Raw genomic sequence first — 23,839 nt, 5'->3', positions numbered from 1 at the left:
AGAAGTTGTGAATGTTGAGGATAATTGGTACTTTTTGCGAGTAATAGAGTCTCTCATAGTAATCCTAGAACATCCTGTGATGAGGATGTTTTGCTTTGTTTTTTTCCAAATTTTCCATTCTTTTTTTCTGCTCGTCCCTTGATTGTCTTTGTTTCACAGAAACGGGGGGATGGGATTTGTTTTCTAGTTCTTGTTGCTTTGTCAAATATGACATGATTTGCCACCTAAGAAATGTTGTTGCTATTTTAATTATGATGGTGAGATTTCTGGAGAATGTATTTGGAAAAGAAGAGAAGTGCTGTTTTATGTTGCTAAGGTTATGGTAGCTTTTCAGATGTATCTGTATTTTGAATAGTATAGTAGGAAAAAAATGCTTCCAATCTGCTAACCGATTTCTGTAGCGGAGAGCATTCAGTTTTATCTGACCCGCTGATTCCCAAACTACAACCTGTAGACTCCTGTTAGGCTTTGAAGGTTCTGCAAATGAGCAGGTTGTGTTTACAATAAATAAAAAGTACTATAAATACATGATGACGTCAAACTAACCTGCGTTTTAATCTGTTTTGTCTCTGCTTAACCCAGAGAAAAAGACTTTTCTTGCTCAATGTTTACCACAATTGTTTCCTCCACATATTGGCAAACTTTGTCATTTTGGTGCCAGACATGCAGTTTACATTTGGTATTTTGAAGCATTTCCATTGAAAACAGCTGCCTGGTGTGGTTAAGTGGCGTTTACCACCTGCTATAATAAAACGGTGACGTCAAGCATGCATAACGCGAAGAGGATTGTAAAGTCAGACGATGATTGTCTGCAGGATTGTTAAGAGTGATTCTTTTTCACTGCTTTGATCCATTCTTACTTATGATGATATTGATTAGTGCTGCTTTAAGAAAAAAGAAAACAGAAGGTGGAAAGGAATGAAAACACTTTACAAAAAGAATGGGTTCCATTTTGTTTGTGTTTTAAGCTAACACATGAGATAAATGGGATTCGCAACTCTATTTTTTTTCCCTTAATCATCAACAAATGTCTCAGATGCCCACATGAGATCCCTCTGGTATTTAAGTCCGAGCTCTATTCATTGGCCTTCCTTTTTCCCAATTATCAGTTCTTTTTCTTCTGACCCTCAGAACTAATGAACAAACAGCCACAGACACACTGCACAGCCCTTCCTCAATTTACCACCTCCTATCAGTTGCCTCCCTTTATCTTTTAGTGCTTTCTTCTTTCCATCTTAACACCCCCATTTTTTTTCCTGCAAAGCTTTTATTTACAAACATCATTTTCGGGTGTTTTATGGCTCCCTTTAGGAATGGAGGGTGGAAGAAAAAAATGGAAAAATAAAAGATGAAAGGATGTACGAGGATCGAGAACAACACTTAAGGCTGCCGAGGGAGAAATAGATTTCAGACGAGCAATGATAAATAAGTGCAAGTCATCAAGCATGGTTCTGCTTCTCTCCTCTTCTTTTCTTTTTTTTTTTTTGTAGAATAGTTTGAATGTGGTGATATAAAATGGTTATCTGAGCTTGAGAGGATATCAGCATGAGTTTCAAGCAGAGTCATTTGATTTAACAGGGTTTGGCAGTAGTTCTGCTGCCTCTGTCAAAGCTCAATTGTATGAAATCTGGATGACCCAAAGCCATCAAAGAACCATGGAGTATAGTATTAGTATCTTGTGTGTATTAATAGTGTGTCACCTTATTTTGACTTTTAAAATCTGTTACAAGCAGATAGCAGGTGGAAAGCTTGGGTCTTTACAGCGCAAGTTATGATATATGGCCAGCCAAGACTGGCGGCAAAATAGGAAAGGAGAGCTCAGAAACTACATAAGGCAAGCTGTTACGGCTCAATAACACAGGCCTGTAATCGACTCACGTTTCAAACATACACACATGAAGTGAAACAGCCCTTGGTTGGGCTGCTTTTTATGAGGAAGCACTCTGCACGAGGTGATCAGCATATGTTTTGTTGACATAAATTTAAAATTTATTGCCGTTGTCAAAAGTGACTGTTGGACAAAGTCGATTATTAACTGAGTAAATGGCCTGAGAGAGTTTTATGTGAACTTCCTTAATGGGTACAGTCAGTCTGTTTCAAATCACCCTCCCTCCCTGGACTGCCACCCACCACACACCCTCGTTTAGACACGCACACACCTCATCATCTATTTCAGTAGCACAACATGAAAGCAGACAGTTACGATGGGATTTGAGAAAGGGTGTGCACAGAGGGGGTCTATCTCAAGTAAATCACTAAGCTGAGACAATATTTTAGTATCCTTATGCATACCATTAAACCTTGTTAAAGCACTGAAGTGTGTGAAACAGAATTACTGAATAGCCATTATCAGCTCTACTTAAGCACACGGAGCATTTCAAGGCATATAAAGTATGCCTTAAGTACTAACTGTTTTCTAATGATGCATACTATTCTGCTGTACTGCACTGTCCCCAAAGAAGTAGGGTTCATAAATACTTGCTGTTATTAGACAAGCTAATCACAACATTCATCTTCATAAAGGTATTTTTTTTCACCCTGTCTCGTGTATATAAAGGGTAAACCTTTCTTTATGATCATCATCACGGGCGACCATGGCTCAGGGGGTTGGGAAGCGTATCTGTAACCGGAAGGTCGCCGGTTCGATCTCCGGGCTCTCTGTCCTGGTCGTTGTGTCCTTGGGCAAGACACTTTACCCTACCGCCTACTGGTATTGGCCGATGGCGCAATATGGCAGCCTCGCTTCTGTCAGTCTGCCCCAGGGCAGCTGTGGCTACAACCGTAGCTTGCCTCCACCAGTGTGTGAATGCGAGAGTGAATGAATAGTGGCATTGTAAAGCGCTTTGGGTGCCTTGAAAAGCGCTATATAAATCCCATCCATTATTATTATTATTATTATTATTATTATAATCATGGTATCCAGTCAAGGTGGATAGACTGAAACAACGTTACACATGGATTATACTCTGATACAGATAAAGACATCTGCCGACGACATGGATGAGTAGTCGTTCCCGTTATACGTCTTTGAAATCCTCCCAAAGGGCGCATGCATTGAGGTGCGTTGTAGTCCCCGTGTCCCCATGGACCAGTCCACCAAGTGACAAGAAAAAGCAGAGAGCCTTGCGCTCACTGATGACGGAGTTTTTGCCACTAGGATCCAAGTGGACTCCTAGATGAACTAAACTAACACACCAATTAATGAGTCATGTGCTGGCTTAATTATGGCAGCTGTACAGATAAAGCTGCTTATACTGCATCAGGTTAGCTTGTGGAAGTCATCAGCAGTTTGAATTTTTACCGCTGCCGGAGCCCGAGGTGACCGTATTTGGATCAGAGAGTAGAACAATAAAGTTACGTCCACGGTGGAAGCAATTTGTAGTGACGTGGCAAATAGAGAACATAGAAAGTGAATGACCTTCCGTGACTTCAAGTAACTGTGAGCACTAACTGCTGGCAACAGGAAGTGGGTAGGACCTCAGGTAAACTTTTCTCAACTTCCAGGCAAGCAACTGAAGTGCCTACCAATGAGAGTGAAGAATACCAATTATTGACATATGACCTGGGAGTAAACATATTAGAGGTTTCACCTAGGCAACTGTAGCCTGGAATGTCCACAAGAAAACCTAGCCGTCGGCTTGAAATACGAGTATTTCACTGACCAAAACTGGAGCACAGATTCAGACCAGCAGCTAGCACAATCAACCAGATTAAGCTACACTGTGTCTTACATAACTGCTAATACACCAAAACATGGCTGAGAGGTCCAGTTCCGTTAGACAGTTTAGAGAACAAGAAGCAGACGGCTAGCAGACAGCTGTCAGCTACAGCTTCCTGTGTTGCCATTCACCTGTCAGTGTTCATGTCTCTACACTTAAGCCTTAATAAAGTGAGTTCTAAAAAAAATCATCTAAAAAAATCATCCACCATGCAAACTGTTATGAAGAGAGAAATAGGACAAATTCATTTTTCGAGCCTGTAAATATTCTTTTATCTGCTGTCTAGTTGGGCCTTTAAACATTTCAGTTAGCTTCAAGTGGCCTGTAGAGAATCTGCAGTTTTTGCCAAAACAAATGCGTTTTTAAAAAGGCGGTCTTCTAAAATTCCCAACCCTTCCCTTTAACACACAGAATCACTTTAACAGGTGCTGTTGCCATTCTGTTGAACATCAAGTAATGTGCTTTTTCAGTAGGTAGTGCTACCCATTGCAGTTAAAGTTAACACAGCCCCAGCTACAGTGCACACCACCCTTTGCTCATCAATGCTACATTTACGGTGAAAATACATGGCATTGGTTCCGCTTTGAGTGCCCTTAATAAGTCCATCCATACCGTTTCAGTGCTCTGTCTGGGGGGCACAATGGCCAGATTGAGGAGGGACACAAAAGGCCTTTGAAAGGCTTTGTCCTCTGTGTATGTTGTGGCTTACCACGTACGTGTGTTTTCTCCTTATCTGATTGAGAGCGTGTGAGTACATCGCATATGACTCTTACAGGAAAGAAAAACCCTTTTCCATAGCTTTTTCCAGTTGGTCTTTTGTCAAATATTTTTTCAGTTTTTAAAATTGTAAATTTTGTTTTTAATATTTCTAAAACAATAGGAATAAACGCTAGTCTTTGATGCCCTCGAGTAAAAGAAAAGGTCATTTTTAAGGGTTACTGTTTTGAAACCAGTCACAGAGGAACTCTATTATAGAAGCGGAGAAAAAGAGTTGACAGTTTGTCCATTGGCGGTTTCCTCAATAGAACTGAATACAATGCAGCTCTACTGCACTTGAGCAATTTGGAGTTTGAGCAATTGCTTTAGAGTTTTTCAAATATTTGTGCAACAAAACAACATCCTGATGTCATTTTGATGCCATGTTGTCATGCCTGTTTGCCAAGTTTTTCAAATTAGATTAAGATGTTTGTTTTATGCTACTCTTATGATGTGCAGCTGCTAAATATAACATCGGTATCTGGAGCATTATTGCCCTTTAACGATATGTAACACTCTATGACACTTTGTTTCTCCTATTTTGTTGTTTTTAAGTGTCCTCTTCCCTTTTGGGGGCAGTTAGCATTTAGAGGACCTTTTAATTGCTGACTGCATGCCAAAGGGCTGTCATTCTGCCCTTGATTTCCAGGGTCTCTTCACAACTTCTAACCTCTCTTTAATTTCATACTTCTCTGGTTTTTACCCTACTCGTGTCAGGTTTGGAGGATATTTTGCAGCAATTAATTGTAAGTGAAGTCATACTAGACTTGATAGCTTAATAACTCCCAAAGCCATTGCCATAGCACACGCTATAATCTCTTTCTGTCTGTCCTGGTCTCAATCCTCGCTTTGTCTCTTCCTTTCCCTCTCGAGGCACAAAAGAGAGCTGTAAATCAATTTGCATTCGACATCTGACATCAATCAGTCATGTTTTGGGAAAGTGGCACCACCTCCTCCTCTGTAGCTTTGTTGAGCCGCTAAGATGGATGGCTGTCATCTCACCCAAGTTGAGCAGAACTCTCATCAAGGGCATTGTTTCCCCAAGAATGCACTTGGCTGATCACTTTTTGCCACCTGACTAGTCAGTGGAGAGCGTGAGCTGTATTTGATGTTGTCTTTTTTTGCCTGCTTGAAGCATACACTCACCTGAGTATAGAATCATGTCTTTTTCCTGTGCACTTTATTTTGGTATGATTTTTTTTTTTTTCAGCTAAAGGCTTTTTCACAACCTGTCACTTTTTTTTTCTCCCCCACAATCTAGTATTACCATCAAAAAAGTAATGCTTCGTTTTTGGAGCTGTGTTGTATGAAAGAGCAACAGTTGTAGAAGACTAAACGTGCCAAATCAGAAACAGCACAAACTTGACAATCATTACAATCATGGGTGTGTCTGTGGCTTTGTGTACCTCTCTCAAGGCTAGGTATTTGAAGTTCTCAAGATGCTTAAGGCACTGTGGCAGTTGTTTGGCAATTCGTGTCACTTTAATTGCTTTAGAGCACTTTCAGATATCTCTCAAGAATAATATGCTTTGTACTGAGCCGTGGGGTCTTTGAGGATTTGAGGAACAGAGAGAGCCGTAAGACTAGACTTTTCTGTTGTCAGATGTTATTTACTTAGCTAACCTTCAAGGCCTTTACTTCATAATCAAATATTGACCCTTAGTCTTGTCTGACCTTGTGTGCTTAAACTACGTTACAGCTTAATGACTGTCCATTTGGAAATAGACAATTTATTGCAAATCTGATTTGGCTTCAAGCTACGCAACAGCTCATAGCTCTGAGAGCAGTCATCAAAAACTGTTCCATAAATGGTTCGTAACAGTAAGTAGAGGTTTTGCGTGTTTCTGTTTCACTATTTATTTTAGTCTATTTCACTTTACAGCATCGTATCCCTCTGCAGCGCTCTAGATGTAGGTAGCTGATAATGCCGCCTCTGCTTGAATAGCACCTTGTGATTTACAGCGGCAAGTCATGGTCTACTGGTCCCTGCAGAAGAATATGTGTGGTAGATGGATGACTTGTTACACTCATGGTTACTGTTATGTGCTGATGTTAAGACTGATGGAGTGTGACATATTCTCTCAAAATGCACAAGGCCAAACTTTCTCTGTTCTGGAAGTCTTTAGTTATGAGCTGTAAAAAGCCGCTTTGTTAGAGACACAAACGTCTATCGGTGGTACATTAAGCGCTGGCTGGTCTCACTGAATGATAGTAAAATATTTCTTTTTGCTCTTTGTCAACAGAAAGATGCACAGTGGAATGAAGACCTACAGCTGTGAGCTGTGTGGGAAGAGCTTCCTGGACAGCCTCCGTCTACGAATGCATTTGCTGTCTCATTCAGGTAAGGAAATCAAACTAACCCCAAAACCACAACCCCTCGCTGTGATCACTGTTGAGCTAGCAGTAACAGTCTTTAAAGAAAAGAGCATTCATTGCTGCCACTCTGTACAGAAAAGCGCTACTGGCTGATTTTACTGCTGTCCGAAAATTCAAACTATGACTCCAAATTAAGTGAAAAGTAGTCATTTGGAACCCCACTGATAACCCACGGAGCCTGGGCCTGAAATGTTTCATATGTTTGGATCCATGCATTGAAAATTATACATTTTTAATATATCTGGTGATGCCTTTCATAGAAACCAGAGTATTCTTTAATTCATTGAAATATATTTTGCATAATGAATGTAATTATGTAATATGTGTGTAAAAAAAGTAGTTGACTTGGCAATACAATGGTGTTAAGATGAGGAGTCAAAATCTCTGTCAAATAAATTTTGGATAAGCTGCTCAAGTGGCAAACTTATTTAGTCATTGTGACTGAGTAAGGTAGCAAAATGTTGGTAAAGTGTATCACCTGCTGATGAAGCATGCCATGTTAATTCATGTGAAGTATTTCCAGGTTAAAAGCTCTGAAATGAGTTGGGGGTTTTTAAGTACGCACAGAAAGTGCAACTTGTCAGTCACCTTGGCACTTACCGCTACAAACAAAACGAGACAATGATCATTTTCACCATTTTCGGTGCATCAAAAGCTGCAAAGTAATAGAACAAGAATGAGCAGCCACAGCGAGCCGTTAGATAAGGAGCTGCAGGCGACAGGCTGTACTCCACCAACTTCTCAACGAGGTAACCAACTCCTCTGACTGTGCCCTGCTGTTTGCAGACTCGTGCCATGTGCAGCATTAAATCAGATCTCAGTTGCTCACAGGGTGATAGAAAAAGGCCAATTAGTGTCTGACTTCTTTAATAAAATGACAGTAGTTTGTTTTGCTGCTCCATAATTTTTTGACCTGAGGTACTTTCATCCGCTACAGACGTCACCAAATCAGTAGTAAAAAATACCAGAACAATACTGTAAGAAAGGTTAGAGGACAAATATTTAGGAACCACAAGCTTGACATGTGACTAAACGTAGTTAGTTAGTTTGGCTCCCCCCCCCCTCCTCTGCGTTTACTTCCTTTATTATGTATTTCTCCCAGTGACACCACCTCACTGTCATACATAGTAGTTAGAGCCTTGGAGTTAACTCATAAAACTGTTTTATGTTCCTGAAAGTAGGTGGTGTTGTAGTTATTATAGTTAGTGATAGTTAATTAGGACTAATAGAATCCAAATACACTGTAACAGGCTTTCAGTGTGATCAGTGATACAAAAATACATATGACCTAATGGGCTAAACATGCATTTTAGCTTTAAACTTCATACTCTTAAGTTCTCATAATCATGCTAGCATCTGTTAACAGATACAAAGACTGATTTGTCACTATAGACCATAAATGCACTGTGCAGAATATATTTGTTGCAAGCTGATTTTTACATTTAAGCATTTACAATAGACTCCAGTACTGAAGTTGCTGCTGCCTGAAATTGGAATAGAGGGAAAAGTTGACTTACATTTGCTTTGTCCTACTATAAATATTCTATATTGAACATGTGAATGTGGAGCATAACCTAGTTGCAGTGATTTGTGGATTAAATGACTCTTCAAGCTGAGCAGCTCTGGGAAACTTAACCCAAAAGGTGCCTGCACATCATCATCCTGTCATCCTACACCTCTGTGACATTAGAGGTCTGAAAGGTAGTACAAGTCAGAACAGTGGACACATTGATTGGTGGAGTCTGACACTATTACACCCACCCACTTGCACACATACACACACACACCCACACCCTAGCAGTCTGGGTGCTCTGAGCCTACTGCTTTAATGGAATGAACCGTCTTTTATAGGCAGCAAAGAGTTCCCCACTGCTAAGGCCCTAAGTGCAGATGGTTTATTGAGACACTGTAAAAGCCATGGAACCTCATGAGGCAACACCTCCTGCACACATACACAAAACCCCAAATTTGTGTTAATGTTGGCCCAAGGATGGAGCCATTTGTCCAGAACTCCGTTTATAACGGGACACGCTGAATTTTCTACTTAGCGCCACCTTTATCACTAACAACCACGCTGACAGAAACGGAGAAAAAGAGTGAGAGATAGATGTGTGTTTGAGATTTTATGATCATAATTACTTCTTGAATAAAGCAGGGCCTCTTGTTTAAAAAGGAATCTTTTTCTTAATTAGAAGAAAGTAGCAGAGTATAAATAAAGTCTTCTAACGGGTTGTTTTGTAGACGCTGAAGTAATATTTGAATAGATTTCCAACAGAAAGCAGTTTTATCAACAGGTTAATAAAAACTCACAATTTGTACCCATTATCATGAGGTGAAAACTCTGCTGATAGGAGATCAAATGGAAAAAAAGAGCGAGAGAGATGACTGAAAACTCTAGGAAGAACCACACACTCCACCTTGAAAATGGCAACTGAGCGGAAGATATGGGCAGTGTATTTTTAGCAACTGTGGCAGCAAGTGCACAAACTTTTTTTTCTTCTTCTTTCTTTCTCTTTTTTCCTCTTTCCATGCGAGGCAGCCTTGACGCACGACATCAACCTGTACTGTTACACACATCAGTGTTGATTCATAGCCGCTTTGGTCTGGCGTAAAAGGCAAGACGAGCGCTTCTGTCGAGACGGGCGACGGTTAGGGAAGAGACAGCGCTGAGGCAAAGCTTCTTTGATAGTTTTTGTTGTCTTTTTTTATTTTTTGCACTTTTTCAGTTTTTTTTTTTTCTCCTACACCTCCGCCTCCACCGTTTGACTTTCAAGGCTTTTTCTCGGTCTGACACCACGTCTGGATTTTTTTTTGGTCGTGTTTCTCTGTAATGATGACACTTTACAAAGTCCCAAAACCCTTAACCTCAGCCCCTCCACCCTTCCTCCTCCTCCTCCACCGCTGCCGCCATCATCCTTCAGCTCGCTTCATAAAAGGCAGAATATCAGGGAGATGAAGCAAGAGAGTGGAGAGGCTTTTTGGGATGCACAGCGTGTCGTGGATGTGGAGCATTTCAGACATTGCTGCTGCTGCTGCCGCCTCCTCCCTCCCCTCTGCTTTCCACTCTGTCTCTCACTCTCTGCCTGTCTATCTGCCCGTCTGTCTGTCTCTCTGTGCTTGTTGTACGGAGGACTTGGCAGCTCGCCATTCTGGGCTGCCTGCCACCACTGAGGGTACAGTATGTACAGTCTACCTTGTGCCAGCTATTTATTTTTTTCTTCTCGTCTTGTTCTGTCTCAGTCCGTTCCACGTTGTTGTTTTCTTTTCTTTTTTTCCTTTTTTCTAATCTCGGCCTGACGTTTACTGTTTGACAGCCTTTGCTGAGCCAAGGCCTGCAGATGGAGGCTTGAACAGGGTGGGGAACTCTGACTCAGCCACTTTTGGGCGCATTTAAAGGACCATAATGTTATTGTTCATGAAATTGTAGCAGCACCTTTTATAGTATCAATGCCTCAACTTAAAAGTACTGCTGAACTTTTGCAGTAAATTAGTTCATCAATAGACCATCAATGTATTAAATCTGTCATCTCATATGCTGCCCCCAGTCCCCCCCCCCATTGAGCCTGAGATTCTTGGACTCAGTCTCAGTGGTCTCTTAAAAAACCAAATACCGAACAAAGGTTTACTTATTTAACCTACATTTACTCACATATATCCAAATCTACTGTGTCCCATTAACGAAAATGTGCAATTAGTCAAAAGCAGATTCATCATTTCATTCATCAGCTGCCCATTTCTGGTTTCAGTGATTGTTCCACTTTTAAGATTAAAATTATTTTTCTTTATTTTTAATACATTCAGTTTACTTTTTTTTTTCATTGATAACTGGTTGATTTTACTACACAGTTAAAGTAATTAGCTTTTACATTTGATTTATGTATTTCTTATAAATTATGTTACATTAAAAGAAAGTATCAGCATCAGTAGTAGTGGAGAAAATGCAATACAGTGATGCACAGCAGTTTCTTTAAACAGGTAAGCCCATTTAAAAATGGTATCGTTTCTACTAATTACCCCTCAAAAAAACAAAAAAAACAAAAAAACAAGACAGTGAAAATGCATTGCATTGTTTCAACCATGTCAAAAATAGTCTGGCTTTCAGACAGCACCCAGTTGTGTGCGCATGTGCATGTGTGAGTATTGTCACACACCAACCAAGACCAGACCAGACTGATATGATTCACAGTTTGTTTTCCAAGTGAGATTGCAGTATATTAAGATTACCAAAAAGACTCTTCCTGAGCACCCATATTGTCATCTCTGTTACCACCAACTTTTCATCTCACTGCCTTTATAGCTTAAGAGACTTAATCTTCACTTTATGTTATGTGTACATAGTAGAGAGCTCCTGGATTAGCCGGCCGAGTATGTGTATGAGAGGGGAAGAAAGACTTGATGCACATCGTAAAAAAAAAATCCATCTTTATTTAACCAGTAGCTGTCTGTGAAGTGTTTTGCTAAAGGGCACAATGTGAAGATGTATGAATGGAGAGATGGTATCAGTAATATGTTTCTTGCTAGTAAGAGAATCAGGAAAACCACGCTGCATGTTTACTTCTTGTAAGTGCCTGTTACCTCTGTCTGTTTCCTTTAAATCAATGTTTATCCATGATTACGATACAGTATGTAGTCTTTTTGTTAACAGAAAATGGAGGTCTTTCAGGTTAAATTTGTTTTCGCCATTTCTCAACTTGAATCTATTATGGTACTTCATAGAAGAGAACTACATAGCGTACACTATGTATTTACTAGTTATCTTCCAACAGAGCAGTGTCTCCAATCAAACACAGTATGTTGTGCACTTATTGGAAATGGGATAATTGCATTTGGCTGTGATTGACACGCCAGCTGCTGCTTTATATAAATATTTACAACTTGTCCAGCCTCCGACTACACATTTTAAAGGCTTCTGTGTTAAAGATGACAATTTAATACTAACAAACATCAAACAGTAGCGCCACACAATGCCTGAAAAAACATGTATCACTGTTAGCTAGCTATCTGGAATTAGTATCTTCCCTTATGTAGCCAAAATAAAAACAACTGAGTCTTGTTCTTGACACCACTCAGTTGTTTTTGACTGTTATGAGTTATGACTGTTATGAGTACACCATCTGGACACAGCATTTATTTACTGAAAATAGCAAGTGTAATGGAACTATAGAGTTTGAGTCATGGCTAACATTTCTAGTGTTTCTTCATGTTAGCTCATTAGATGAACAGGCAGAACTCGATTTCCCAGTGGAGTTTAGTTGAGTCAGTTATTTTAGTTGTTTACCAGTTGCTGTGGTGAATCCAGTTTGAGCAACCACTTAAATGTCTCCATTCACTAATTATAAAGACGGGGGAAATAACTTTTTTTTTATAACATAACTGAAAGTGGCACGAATTCAGGAAACTCCTCTATCTTCTTCAAAAGTGATATGCTGAGAAGTTTGGTGATTTTTTTTATTTTTTAAATAAAAATCATTAGAACATTCAAAAATAATCTTACTAAAATAAATATTGTTTTAGTTCTTATAACTGGAACAGATGTTTATTACTTAAACAGTGGAAACTTTTGAAACCTAAGCACAAAATGATGATATTAAAAACACTTGAAAGTATTTTGTTTTAGTGTGAATTCAATAGCTCAATATGCACTTAGTTTCTGACATGCTGTCAAAAACTTTGTGGAGATGAACCAGCACAGTATTTGGTGTTTGCCCTTTGTGCAAGATTGTAAGAGTTCTTGCAGTACTACAAAATAACGAGCACGAAATAATGAACTTTTTATATGGAGCAAACTAGTTCTGATACAGCTGGTGTTTACCCATCACGCTCTCGAGCTTAATTACAGTTTACCCACAAACACATATTATCTCAGAGCATCGCATTATTGATGGAAACATAACTTTACATGATAATCTCTTGGCATTTTGGGGTCATGTGTTCTCATTGTGTGGTGTTTCACACTGGCCTCATCAGTTTGGTATGCTTGTGTTTGGCTTGTGCATTAGTCAGTCTGTACAGCCAGTACAGTGTTATTTCCCGTGTGAGGTTTACTGTTTAGAGATGTGTTTCTAACCAGCCTGAAGGGAATTTATCTTTTGTTGGTTGATCTTTTAGGGTTGCGTGCAGAAAAACAAAACCAGTGTGTTGTGTTTATCACATAAAGCCAATGTGTGGGGAAATTGACGATATCGCATGATGAAGCTGCCCAAGTGGTAATGGAATGATGTTGCATGAAACTGGAAAAAGTCTATATTTACTGCATTATTCAGATGCTTGACTGCTTTTTTTTTTTTTAAACAGAAGTAATAGATGAAAGAATAACCATGTAAATGTCTGTTTTAAATACCTTGCTCTGCAGCTCATTGGATTAGGACAGTACGCATTAACATTGCAGAAAAATCTGGCAGAGTTATTCAAAACACTAGTTTTCCTGTTGTGCTTGACCAGCTGTTTAAGTTGGCTCCCTTAAATTGAAAGCTTTGTTCCAAGCCGATCCCAATCTGAGTGTGGGAGTAAGATGCCCACGTAAATGTCTAGAACATTTAGGTGAGGAAAAATGCAAAGAATTTGGATATGAATGTGGCGAGGCGGGAGGGCTGCTTTCCCATTGCTCTTTGTCTGTGTTTCTATCTCCGTGGCGTTTGGTTGTTTGGCAGTCAACTGGTCGGCTGTTTTGGCTTTGTGCCGGTTCTTCCCTCAGAGTGATGACGACATATTTGTGCCGGCAGGTCTGGATGTTCTGCCAGCATTCCAGCATTTATGATCGCTCGCAGATGTGAGTCCAGGAACACACTGTACTGTACCCAAACCCAGAAATTAATGAAACTTGACTGCCTTCCAGGCCAAAAATTCCTAAATGTGTATGTGTCTGACTGTGTGTGTATGCATGAGTGAGAAGAGAGACAGGAGACACAAGGGAGGGAGGGGTGGCAGGGGGGGAAGTGCTATTAAAAGCAAGTAGCAGGAAAAGAAGTAGTTCAGGAAAAAAACAAAAGTATGACCCAAAGTGTCGAGCTTTTTGCATGTACATTTTTCTTTTACCACAGCTGATGTTCTGTCCTGCATGCACACACACAAATGCATGCACACACACAAATGCATGCACACACACATTGTTTTCTCGGGTGGGTTAACACAAGATGACAGACAAAGCAAACAGCAGTAGCTTATTTTGTAGTGCCATAACATTACTCCTGTGCAACTTAAAACTTCCCCTGCAATTCTTGCAATACTTCCCCCGACCTGTTGATTTACTGTTCCAAGCACGACTGGGATTATGCAGCTGGAGAAATCTCAGCTGGGTTATATTACATGAGAGGGCACATGGGGGACAAGCAGAAGGTGACACAGCACAGGGGTCTACTTGGAATACTATAGCATCAGGCGCTGCTGTCAGTATTTTTATTTCCCTTCCAGGGGCAGGGGAGGGGAGTGGAGTATGTGAAAGGAGAACTTGTTAGACCACTGTCACGAGCAAATGTGGCTTCATTAAAAATGTGTTGGTCTGTGCAGCTGCGATCCTTAGTGAGAACTCGGTGTACCTGTGCTCTGGGCTTCTTGGAAAGGCAGTGGTTTAAAGAAATAAATCATAAAAATAGCCTGGCTGAACAGAGTAAGAGATGATCCTTTCTGACAACATGGCCGGTTGGCAGCTCTGTGTCTGGAACCTCCCTTAAAGTCAATAGCCAGTGCCTTAAATGTAATTTTAGTCAGCGTGGCTTTACCTGACACCTGTAGCTGTCTTCCTGGAAGCAATTGACAGGGTATTACCCGTATCGCTTACTTCCATGAGTGTCTCACTGTCTAATAATATGTTTTGTATTATGATATGTTTTCCAACAGAGCTGGAAATTATATTGCAAAGCAATATAATTAATGCTCTGGTATAAACATAGGTGGTATGTAGGCATGTGGAGCATTTTTGCATCAGACTTGATGATATGAAATTCTGTCCTCATGTTTATCCTCTAGTTAGTTTTTTTGCATAGAATAACTTGTGTTGTTTGTTCAGTCCAAACCTTTTACGCTGCTATTTCAACTTTAGATATTTAGACTTGCAAAATATTTTTTCAGTTTTTCTATTTTACTCTTCACTCATTCAAAAAAAAAAAAAAAAAAAAAACTTCCCACAGAAAAAATAGCTCTCTTCCAATTTTGTCATTCTGGCAGAACTGTATAGCAGAACTGTAAAAACAGATTTGCAACTGGAAAAGGCTGCCAGTCTTCTTTTGACAGCTGTTTTTTCTGCCAAAGAAGTCTCAATAGTAATTTGTCTAACAAGTTAAATATGAATATCTTTTCAAACTGCCTATCATTTTACAGTTATATACAGTGATGCAAATGTTTGAAAAACTCATAACTCTAAGTAAAGCAAGAAGATGGTTTTGAGTCAATTACGTGCAGTTGTTGAAATTACAATACTCGCTTAAGGTAAAGTGGTACTGTGCAGATTTGTTTTCATGTGTCCTCACAAATAACCACCAGTGAAGAAGCAGTTGCAGCGTATTAGCCCGTAATATAATGATTATGTTGCTTCAGAGAGCTCTGGTATAGGTTACTCCTAAAGCCCGTCATTCAAAAAAGTTGGACAAAAAGTTAAAAGTTGACTTTTCAGCCCTCTCTATTTTCAGACAGGAAGAAAAAACATGAGGACTTGATCTTATTCCTTTTATTACAGGGATATTGCAGCTTTAAATCCTTTTGGTTGCTAAGTAGCGAGTGCCCCTGTGCTCCCTTAATGGGCCTGATTTGGTATTCCGCTCTGATGCCAAGTCTTATTTTTGTATGCGAGACAAAGTGTTTTGATGGTAAGTGATTGCTGAAATGTCTGTGTCTACCAAAGGCTGTTTTTTTTCTTCTTTTCTTTTTTTTGGTTGAGAGTGAGAGTTTTATGGCCTCTCACAGTACAGTACACTGTGTGCCTTCTGCTCAAAACAAGAACACAGTCGATTGAATTTTGGATTCGCTTCATCATCCCTCCCTCCTCCCAGCAGCTTTGTTGTCAGCGAGCAGCATGTGTGTATGTGTCTAAGAGAGAGATGTGAGTGCTCTGTCTGTCTGTGTGTGTGTGTGTGTGTGTGTGTGTGTGTGTGTGTGTGTGTGTGTGTGTGTGTGTGTGTGTGTGTGTGGTAAAAGTCAATTATTGCAAAAGGCTGCCAATTAATTTGCTCTCCTGGAAATTCAAATGATACTGTAGAATGCACATAAACACACATGCAAATCAAGCACACGCGCACACTCACATGCACACAAACATGTGGTGAGCGACACATACATGCATGTGTGCACACACACACGCACAGTGCTCACCATTAAGTCAAAAGGAGGGAGAAGATACAGAGGCTGCAGACATTTGTTTGCTCCAGAGTGTGATGTTAAATTAGGTCGTCTGTGTGTGTGTGTATGTGTGTTTGGTGAGCTCTTACTGGCTGAATAGTGAGCATTGCTCAAGGGGGCTAAAGCAGGATCAGGTGGAATTTCTCAGTCTAGTTTCCAGGTATTCTGAGAGTGTCTTTTTTTAGGCAAAGGGTCCTTCAGACTGTCTTGGGGCATTTGGATGACAGAGTGGCGGAGCTGATTGAATCCTCAGTGGTACTTGTCTGGACACAATAAGTCTTCACTTTAAGCTTCTTGCCTAACATTATCATCATCGTCATCATCATAAAAAATGCAGTAATACATATATATATATATACTCTTAAAATCCCCAGTAATGCAAAATGTAGTCCACTGGGATTAAAAAAAAGAATAAAATGTGTAGAGAAGTAGTAAAACTCCTCTTTGAAAAACCAGATTCTTTTACTCTGTGATTTGAATTTGGTCCTACAAATGCTACATACCACACTACGAACAGTGCATAACGAGAAATGCAGTGGCAATAGCTTCTTGTCGGGTAGAATCAAAACAAAAGGATGACCAAGTGAAACCAAAATTGACCAAGAAAAGCTTTCAGTTATGTAAAAACTTAAAAGTGTGTTTTTGAGAGTGTGTATATGTGGGACTGGCAAGGTCCAGTTGTGCACTTCTGAATAGCAATTAGTGGTATTTGCCACATTTGGACGAGGTTCTGCTATGTGTGTCTGGCCTGCACATGTTGATATAAACCCAGTTAGATTTTTATTTTCGTTTTTATCTTTGTCTTTGATATGTAATTATTCTTGGCCAAATTATTCACAAGGATCGTTAAGTTCCTGACTTCTTGCACGTTCGTGGTAGGCCTGTATGTATGTATGTAATGGTCTTTTGAGATGTGTGTGTGTGTGTGTGTGTGAGTGAAAGTGAAGGGACTCTTAAAGGATTCCCAAATGCATTACAAACACCCCACTCCCACAAGAGAAGAGGGGGGAAAAAAAGCAGAGGCAGTGATGAGAGGTTGGTTGTACGAGGGGTGGGGGGGAGATAAGGTTGTGAGAGCAGGAGGCTAAATTTAAATCGTAATTGGCCGACTTCCACAAGCTTGTGGGCATTTTAATGAGTCATAATAACTTCATTTAAAACCAGCTGAGCAGAAAATAGATTGGAGAGGAGCCTGTGGCTAGTATGGATTTGTGTTGCTTTGTGCGAGTGTGTGCGCGGGCATGGGTGTATTGAGCTCGACTGTAAAACCTACAAACATGCACGTACACACGCTTGTGCACACAGACACAGAGACACACACGTATGTACACATCCCAGTGCAGAAAGTAACCGGCGCGACATTTACACAGGACAGCTCACAGGACAGCGCCAAGCTCGTTTTCACGCGGTGTTTGTTTGTGTGTCGATAGACTGTAACGACACGATCGATGCATTTGTAATGCGGTGGCCATGACGTTGTTTGCCACATACTAACTCTACGGTTCCAACTAATTCTCTCCACCTAATAGTCAAATTGTGTTGAGTGTGAGGATGGAAACAATCTGCGGAAGAGGAAAAACAAATGCCTTTTTCAGCAGAAAACACAAGCTCAAAGGAAGAACATGAGCCCATCAATTTAAATATATTTATATAATATGTAGTAACTTTTCTATGCAAGTTTCAAAAAAGTTTCTATGTTATAGTTGCTGTAGGACTCATTTAAAACCAAAGGGTTGTGTGTAGTTAAAACAGGCCTATACTTTAATAGTCTATTGTATGACCACGGTCTTTTAGTCATGTGTGCTAATATCCAAGCATGAAATGTGCTTTATGTCTAAGGGTGGTATGTCATGTAAACTGCCTGTGGTGAGTGCTGCTGAGACTCTGTAGCTGTCAGCCAGCTGAACACTTGCTGTCGTATCAAATCAGAGCTTGCTCTGACAACCCTCTCTGTGTATTGTTGCCATCATCTTCTCACAAGCTGGATAGGGAGTCACACCTGGAAGTGAAGTGAGAGTTATCCATGAGATAGACGGCGTGTGACCAATTCCTGCCGGGGACGGGGGTAAAATCGTTGTTCTCATTTAAAAAAAATGCCTCAGATTGCTTCAGCATTATGTCCAACAGTAAAACATTGTTCCTGTAATGATATAACAGTGTGTCATACATTCACGCTGGCTATTAGATTTTCACTAGCACTTGTCGCACTTTCTCTAATGAGCCCCTGGTATGCACTGACATCGGCAGAAATGGAAGTTAGCCAATCAAATTTGACAGCTCCTTCATTGTGTCATGACAGTGTGTGTAATTAGGCAGGTTTCACGTCAGCGTAGACAGTCACACTCTCTGTTCGCATGTCCTGCCCAGTTGTTCTTCTCTTAGATTATCATCACGCCCGTGCCTCATATCGAGGCGGTTTTTAAGGGATTGGCGTTTCTGGGGCCAGACAAATGCTTTTTGTGTGTGTGTGCCTGTGTGCGTGCGTGTGTCTTGACCTCGCCATGTGACAGTCTCATGAATTATGCAAGTGTCATTGTCTTTGCCCACTTCACACAGCATCCAGGCTGCGCACCGTTTAAATTTTGCCGTTTAATTTTGCCCGCTTTTATATTATTAAATCAAATCCATCAGTGCTGTTTTAGTTTTTGACAGCTGGCTCCAAATTTGCTTTATATTCCCAAAAAAGAAAAAAGGAAAAGAGTTTGTAAGTTTGTATGAGATGTTTTAAAGACTTTTTTTCTTTTGCAAAGCATCAAAATTCTGTTACAGCCCCAACTGAGAAAGCTGAGTGAGGGGTTTGTTTGTGACACAAACGGTAATAAAAGTAAATATTCTCTCAGGCGCGACCTTTTATTGCATTATGTAAGTTGGCCAATAGCTCTGGGAAACTTTTTAGATCAATTTCGCAGCACAGATTAGAAAGCTATGAATCCCATTTATGGAAGAGCTCCCTCATGAAATGCTCTTTGAAACTTTTATATTTTCGGATGAAGAGAGAATGAACCCGGCTAAGCAAAGATCTGCCGACGGCACTTTCATGTGGGGGGAAGAAAGAAAGCAAGAGAAAGTGAAAGGAGACGGAGCGAGCGAGGCAGAGGGAAAAGATAAAAGCACTCCCAAAGCCATCTGGAAGTAGCCAGGACACACAAGGATTGCTTTTATGCTACTAATTCCACTGGGAGGTGCGACATAAAAGCAAAGCATGGATATTGTGTTATAACTGTTGAAAACAAGCGAGTGGTCACGGAATACTAATACGACTGGTCAGAAGGAAAAGCAGTTCAATCCGGGAGTAAACAGGCTTTTGGTTGGATGCCCCCCACCACCATGCCCCCGAGGATTTCAGGGGGGCTTAGGTGGTACAGAGTATATTGATTTGGAACTATCAGTCCAGTGTCTTATAGACCGATTCGGAAACAATTTGCACAGACTTTTAGGCACCGCCATATCTATAACAGCCTATATTATATGTCTGTCTTATACAAGTTGTGCTTTAAATTCTGATTTAAATATATAACTCCTCAGGTTTTCAACATATCAAATAGACAAAGATGCCAGTCGATCCAGAGCTCACAACATTATTGTCCGTTATCTTTCTCTTCTTAGCTCAAACAGAATAGTGAAGCGTCTGCTGCCTGAACTGCCTGACGCCAAAGCAGGCAGGACTGGAACCTTTAGAATAATAAACTCTTGGAGAACTAAAGGCTGCTATGATCTGTGCGAGCATGCCACAGACAACAAAATAAATACAACACAACAGAAACAACGTTATCCTGACAGCACTGTTTGTCCAGTTATGCCCGTGGCAGTCTGTGTGATATGACATTGCGCTGCTGCTTCTGATTACCTTGTAATGTCTGCATCCATTGGCCCAAAACATCTTTGGCTTACTCGATGGTTTTAAAAAGGAATTGCGTGGAAATGTTCCCAGCCATGACATTATCACCAGCAACCTGTTTTACAGTCGTTGTACTCAGAAACAATGATGAACAAGGGAGCCACACTCGAAAGTTCACTTCAGGCAATATTAGGGGAAGAGACAAAACTACTTGGTTAGTATTACATAACAATTTATTCATGTGAGCTCCCGCAACAGTCCCAGCACCTCTCATGCTCTCTACTGTAGACTACTCGTCTACAGGGCTACCCTCCAAATTGAAAAATTACCTTAAATGAGTACCCATTGACTAAAATGTGCTGAGGTTCCGCACGAGCCTCAGCATGTGCCGAGCTGGAAATGAGACCACAGCGCTAATTCCTCAGAAACTTTACTACAAATGCGCGTTAAATAAATAAAGAAATATCTGTGGGTTAAACTGAAAGACAAAAGAGTACAAAGACATAATGAGCGCACCCAGCATGAGAGTAGCACATCATCACCAACACAGATGTTTCTGTCAAACTGTCACCTACTTTCAGACTTAAACCAAACCTTTAAAAAAAGAAAAGAAACTCTACTGTATGTAAACTGAGGATGTTTCCATCCGTTTGGTTGAAGTGAGGAAATCGGCTCCTGAAAGATCAAAAAGCACAAAGAAAACCTTCTATATTCTGTCACTTTTGCGGCACAGTTAAACACAAGTCATTAAAGTTTCATCTTTTTAATGTTACACGCTCTAGAAGGTGACAAAATCTTAACCGGTTGTTAAATGATGCAGAAAGCTTTCGTTTTATTGTTCAAAAACTTTACAACTAATGGAAATGTCACAACCTTACTGACTTTGCATGGTTGCAGAAAAAAATGTCAAAATGTGTTGATTTAAAAAAAATAAATAAATAAGGTTTTTAGTCATTAGATCATAATGCATTTAGCATTATTCGGGTGGTTTAGCAAGTCTAAAGAGGCATTTGGCCTCTTTAGATTCGGACGGCACATCCCAGTGCACAAATTCGTTGCATGTTATAAATAAATAAAATAAAATTAAATGCATGCCCAGAAAGGAATTTATTTCATAGCGCTTTAAGTAATAGCAGGAAAAGAGGGGAAAAGCCCTACTCAGAGAGCAGCTAGAGAGGACAGACGAACCTTTTGAACCATACAGTCACCATTTGGCCTATTTCTGCCTCAGCTGATTGTATCCCCCCACCACCACCACCGCCACCTCCACCCACACATATATACACACACTTCCCTACTTTTGGCTGCCTGCCAAGAGCTGTCATTGCCTCTACAGTATCAGTTCTGCTGTATCTATATCCAGAGCTGTGCGGTTGCCCGTGCACAATGTGGTGGGTCTGCAGACGGAGAAGCGCTGGCAACTCCTCACATGAAAACTTCAAAACTTTAGTAAAAAGTGGAAAATGATTAACTACTTTTTCTTTTTGCACAAGAGCTCATTTTCAAATTTATCCATGCATTTATTTATATAGCATTCAATCATACCATAGTGCCTTCTCGCACTTTATGTAATGAGTGCAAGATCCGAGGTAGATTACCTTGGACCACATTAAATGTAGAGTAAAACTAGAATTGCTTTCAGTCAGAAACTACAATTAACGGAACGTTTCTCCTTCTTTTTTTTTAATCTCTGAAAAAACATATACGTAATTAAACTTGCTTGTCTTTTAACTTTATTGTCTCACAAAATGAAAGCAGCTGAGGAAGGCAGTGAGAAAAGTAATCTCAGGCTTGCGTAAATGATAACTAATTGGAAATCGGTGTCATCTGTGGTGTTCGTCTGGACAGGATCTTAGCATGGGGATTTTCTTAATCATTTCTTGAGTTCACTCAACAAATAATATCCTCATTCTGACACCCCATTCAGGGAAAAACAGATGACCTAATGGAAAAGCGCTACTAACCTCTGTATGGTGTCATTTGGCAGATAATGCAGGCTTGATGACTTCAAGTTCTGTGGTATTTTGAGGTAAGTTTATTCGCCTAAATAGCTCTTGTTGTGAGATTTCCCTAATTGATCCAATTTGTCCGTTTGAAGTCAGTACTTATTAAGTTTTATGTGGAAGATTTAACAGGGTGGAAGAGAGGATTTTGGAATCAAACAAACTAAACAAGTATGTAAATCAATGCACCTGAGTGCAGTAAAAAAAAAACTGCATGCTTCAAGTATTTCCTGTTGCTTAGCCATTCTTATCTTCTGCATTTCTTTCTCCAGTTGTTTCTTTGGCTCAGCTTGGCCTCTTAGCAATAACACATGTGTAGCAATTAAATAATCTTCACACTGTGGTATGGGAACAGGTAGAAGACTGGAGAACGTAACTAAAATGTTGAAATATTTGAAATTATCTTTTCAAAATGCTTTTTTTTTCATGTGCACATTTTTTTTTTTTTTACATTTTGCTCTGAGCGTATACACTTCCTGTAAAATTTCACAACAGAAATCAGAGTTCCCCTTCTTTCTTACAGTTTTACTACCCAGTGAACTATGTATTCCCTGATTTCCACTCATGTCTCCAACCTTAATAAACTCAGTGTTACCTTTGACAATGTCTGACTTGAAAGCAGAAAATAATGGGCCCTAAGCACTAAATCTTTACAGGGTATTGACTGTGAGACGGGGAGGGACATTGGGATGGCCGCCAACCAACTTCTGCCGCAAGTTCTCATCTCGTGTATCATTTTGATTTATCATATAAAAGAGCAGAGACAAACGAGCAGGATAACAGTGATAGGTTTTTGAAGTACAAAATGCAGAGGTGGCATAGTGCAGATAGTAGTGTTAAAAAATACTCCAGTAACAGCTGAACTACTGATTCAGCTCTATTCAAGTAAAAGTGAAAAAGTATCGGTATGGGCTCAAACTCAAAGAAAATAATAGGTAACTCTTTCAAGAGCAGTTTTTGTGCAACATTAACTGAACCTTGTGTTATGTTAATGTTATGTTGATAAATTAATATTAGTACATATTATAATTTTAATTATAATAAAGGCACTCAGTGTTAAATAGTTAAGTAGAACATGAACATAGAAAAAGATTGAATATAGAAACAACAGCTCTGTTTTTTCTTTCCTCCTCTGTAGAGTGACTTTGGCTCTAAACAGGAAAATTAATAGGGAAGAGGCTACAATGGGATTCAGCAGTCGGGAGAACCTTTAAATGCATCACAGTGTAGCCAAGCTAACCTGTTTATCCTGCACTAAACTGCTGAGTATTTTCATGCAACCTTTAAATAACACAGTTAGTCTACCTCAGTTTCACAATATGAAAAAAAAGCATAATGTCACATGTACAGACTCAATATCTGATTTAAAAACACAAGGACTTACATGTAAGCTTTAAGTTTGCAGTTTATCAAATACTACTGAGCAGTCCTTACCTTTACATCTAACTTCTCTTCTTCCTCTCCTTATCTTTCTCCATCTCTGAGTGAAGTTAGCTCTTTTTCTTCTCTGTCCCTGTGAAATGCAGCAGCCGAACCTTTAGCTAGCAACACACTGTTTGACAACATGCACACAAACAGTTTGTGTGTCTGCTGATATTTGTTGAGCTGATAGAAATGTTGCATTTGAACCTACCTGCCACTTAAAAAAAAATGATACTGTCTTCATGCTTTTTGCTCCTCTTTTGTAGCGGTAGCTAGTTGCCCAAGTTGCAACAGCAACTTATTGGCACCTGCAGTCGTTTATTTATATCGATAAATAAAAACACCGGCCCACTTTAACCCCTGACTTTGGCACACAGGTTTGCTTCCTTCATCTC

General features: G+C 39.9%; 1 protein-coding gene across 1 annotated transcript in view; it reads left to right on the top strand.

Annotated features, from left to right (window-relative positions):
- The window catches only part of zbtb16a (zinc finger and BTB domain containing 16a), a 138,495-nt gene that overhangs the window by 46,820 nt on the left and 67,836 nt on the right, over positions 1 to 23,839 (top strand). Inside the window, exon 3 of the mRNA XM_040032648.1 lies at positions 6,719 to 6,816. Within this exon, the coding sequence (XP_039888582.1) occupies positions 6,719 to 6,816 (98 nt within the window). The remainder of the gene's footprint in view (positions 1 to 6,718; positions 6,817 to 23,839) is intronic.

Source organism: Simochromis diagramma, unplaced genomic scaffold (genome assembly GCF_900408965.1).
Source record: "Simochromis diagramma unplaced genomic scaffold, fSimDia1.1 OVJJ01000216.1, whole genome shotgun sequence".
Taxonomy (NCBI): Eukaryota; Metazoa; Chordata; class Actinopteri; order Cichliformes; family Cichlidae; genus Simochromis; species Simochromis diagramma.
Note: the sequence above shows the minus strand (reverse complement) of the source record. Positions and strands in the feature narration are given on the sequence as shown.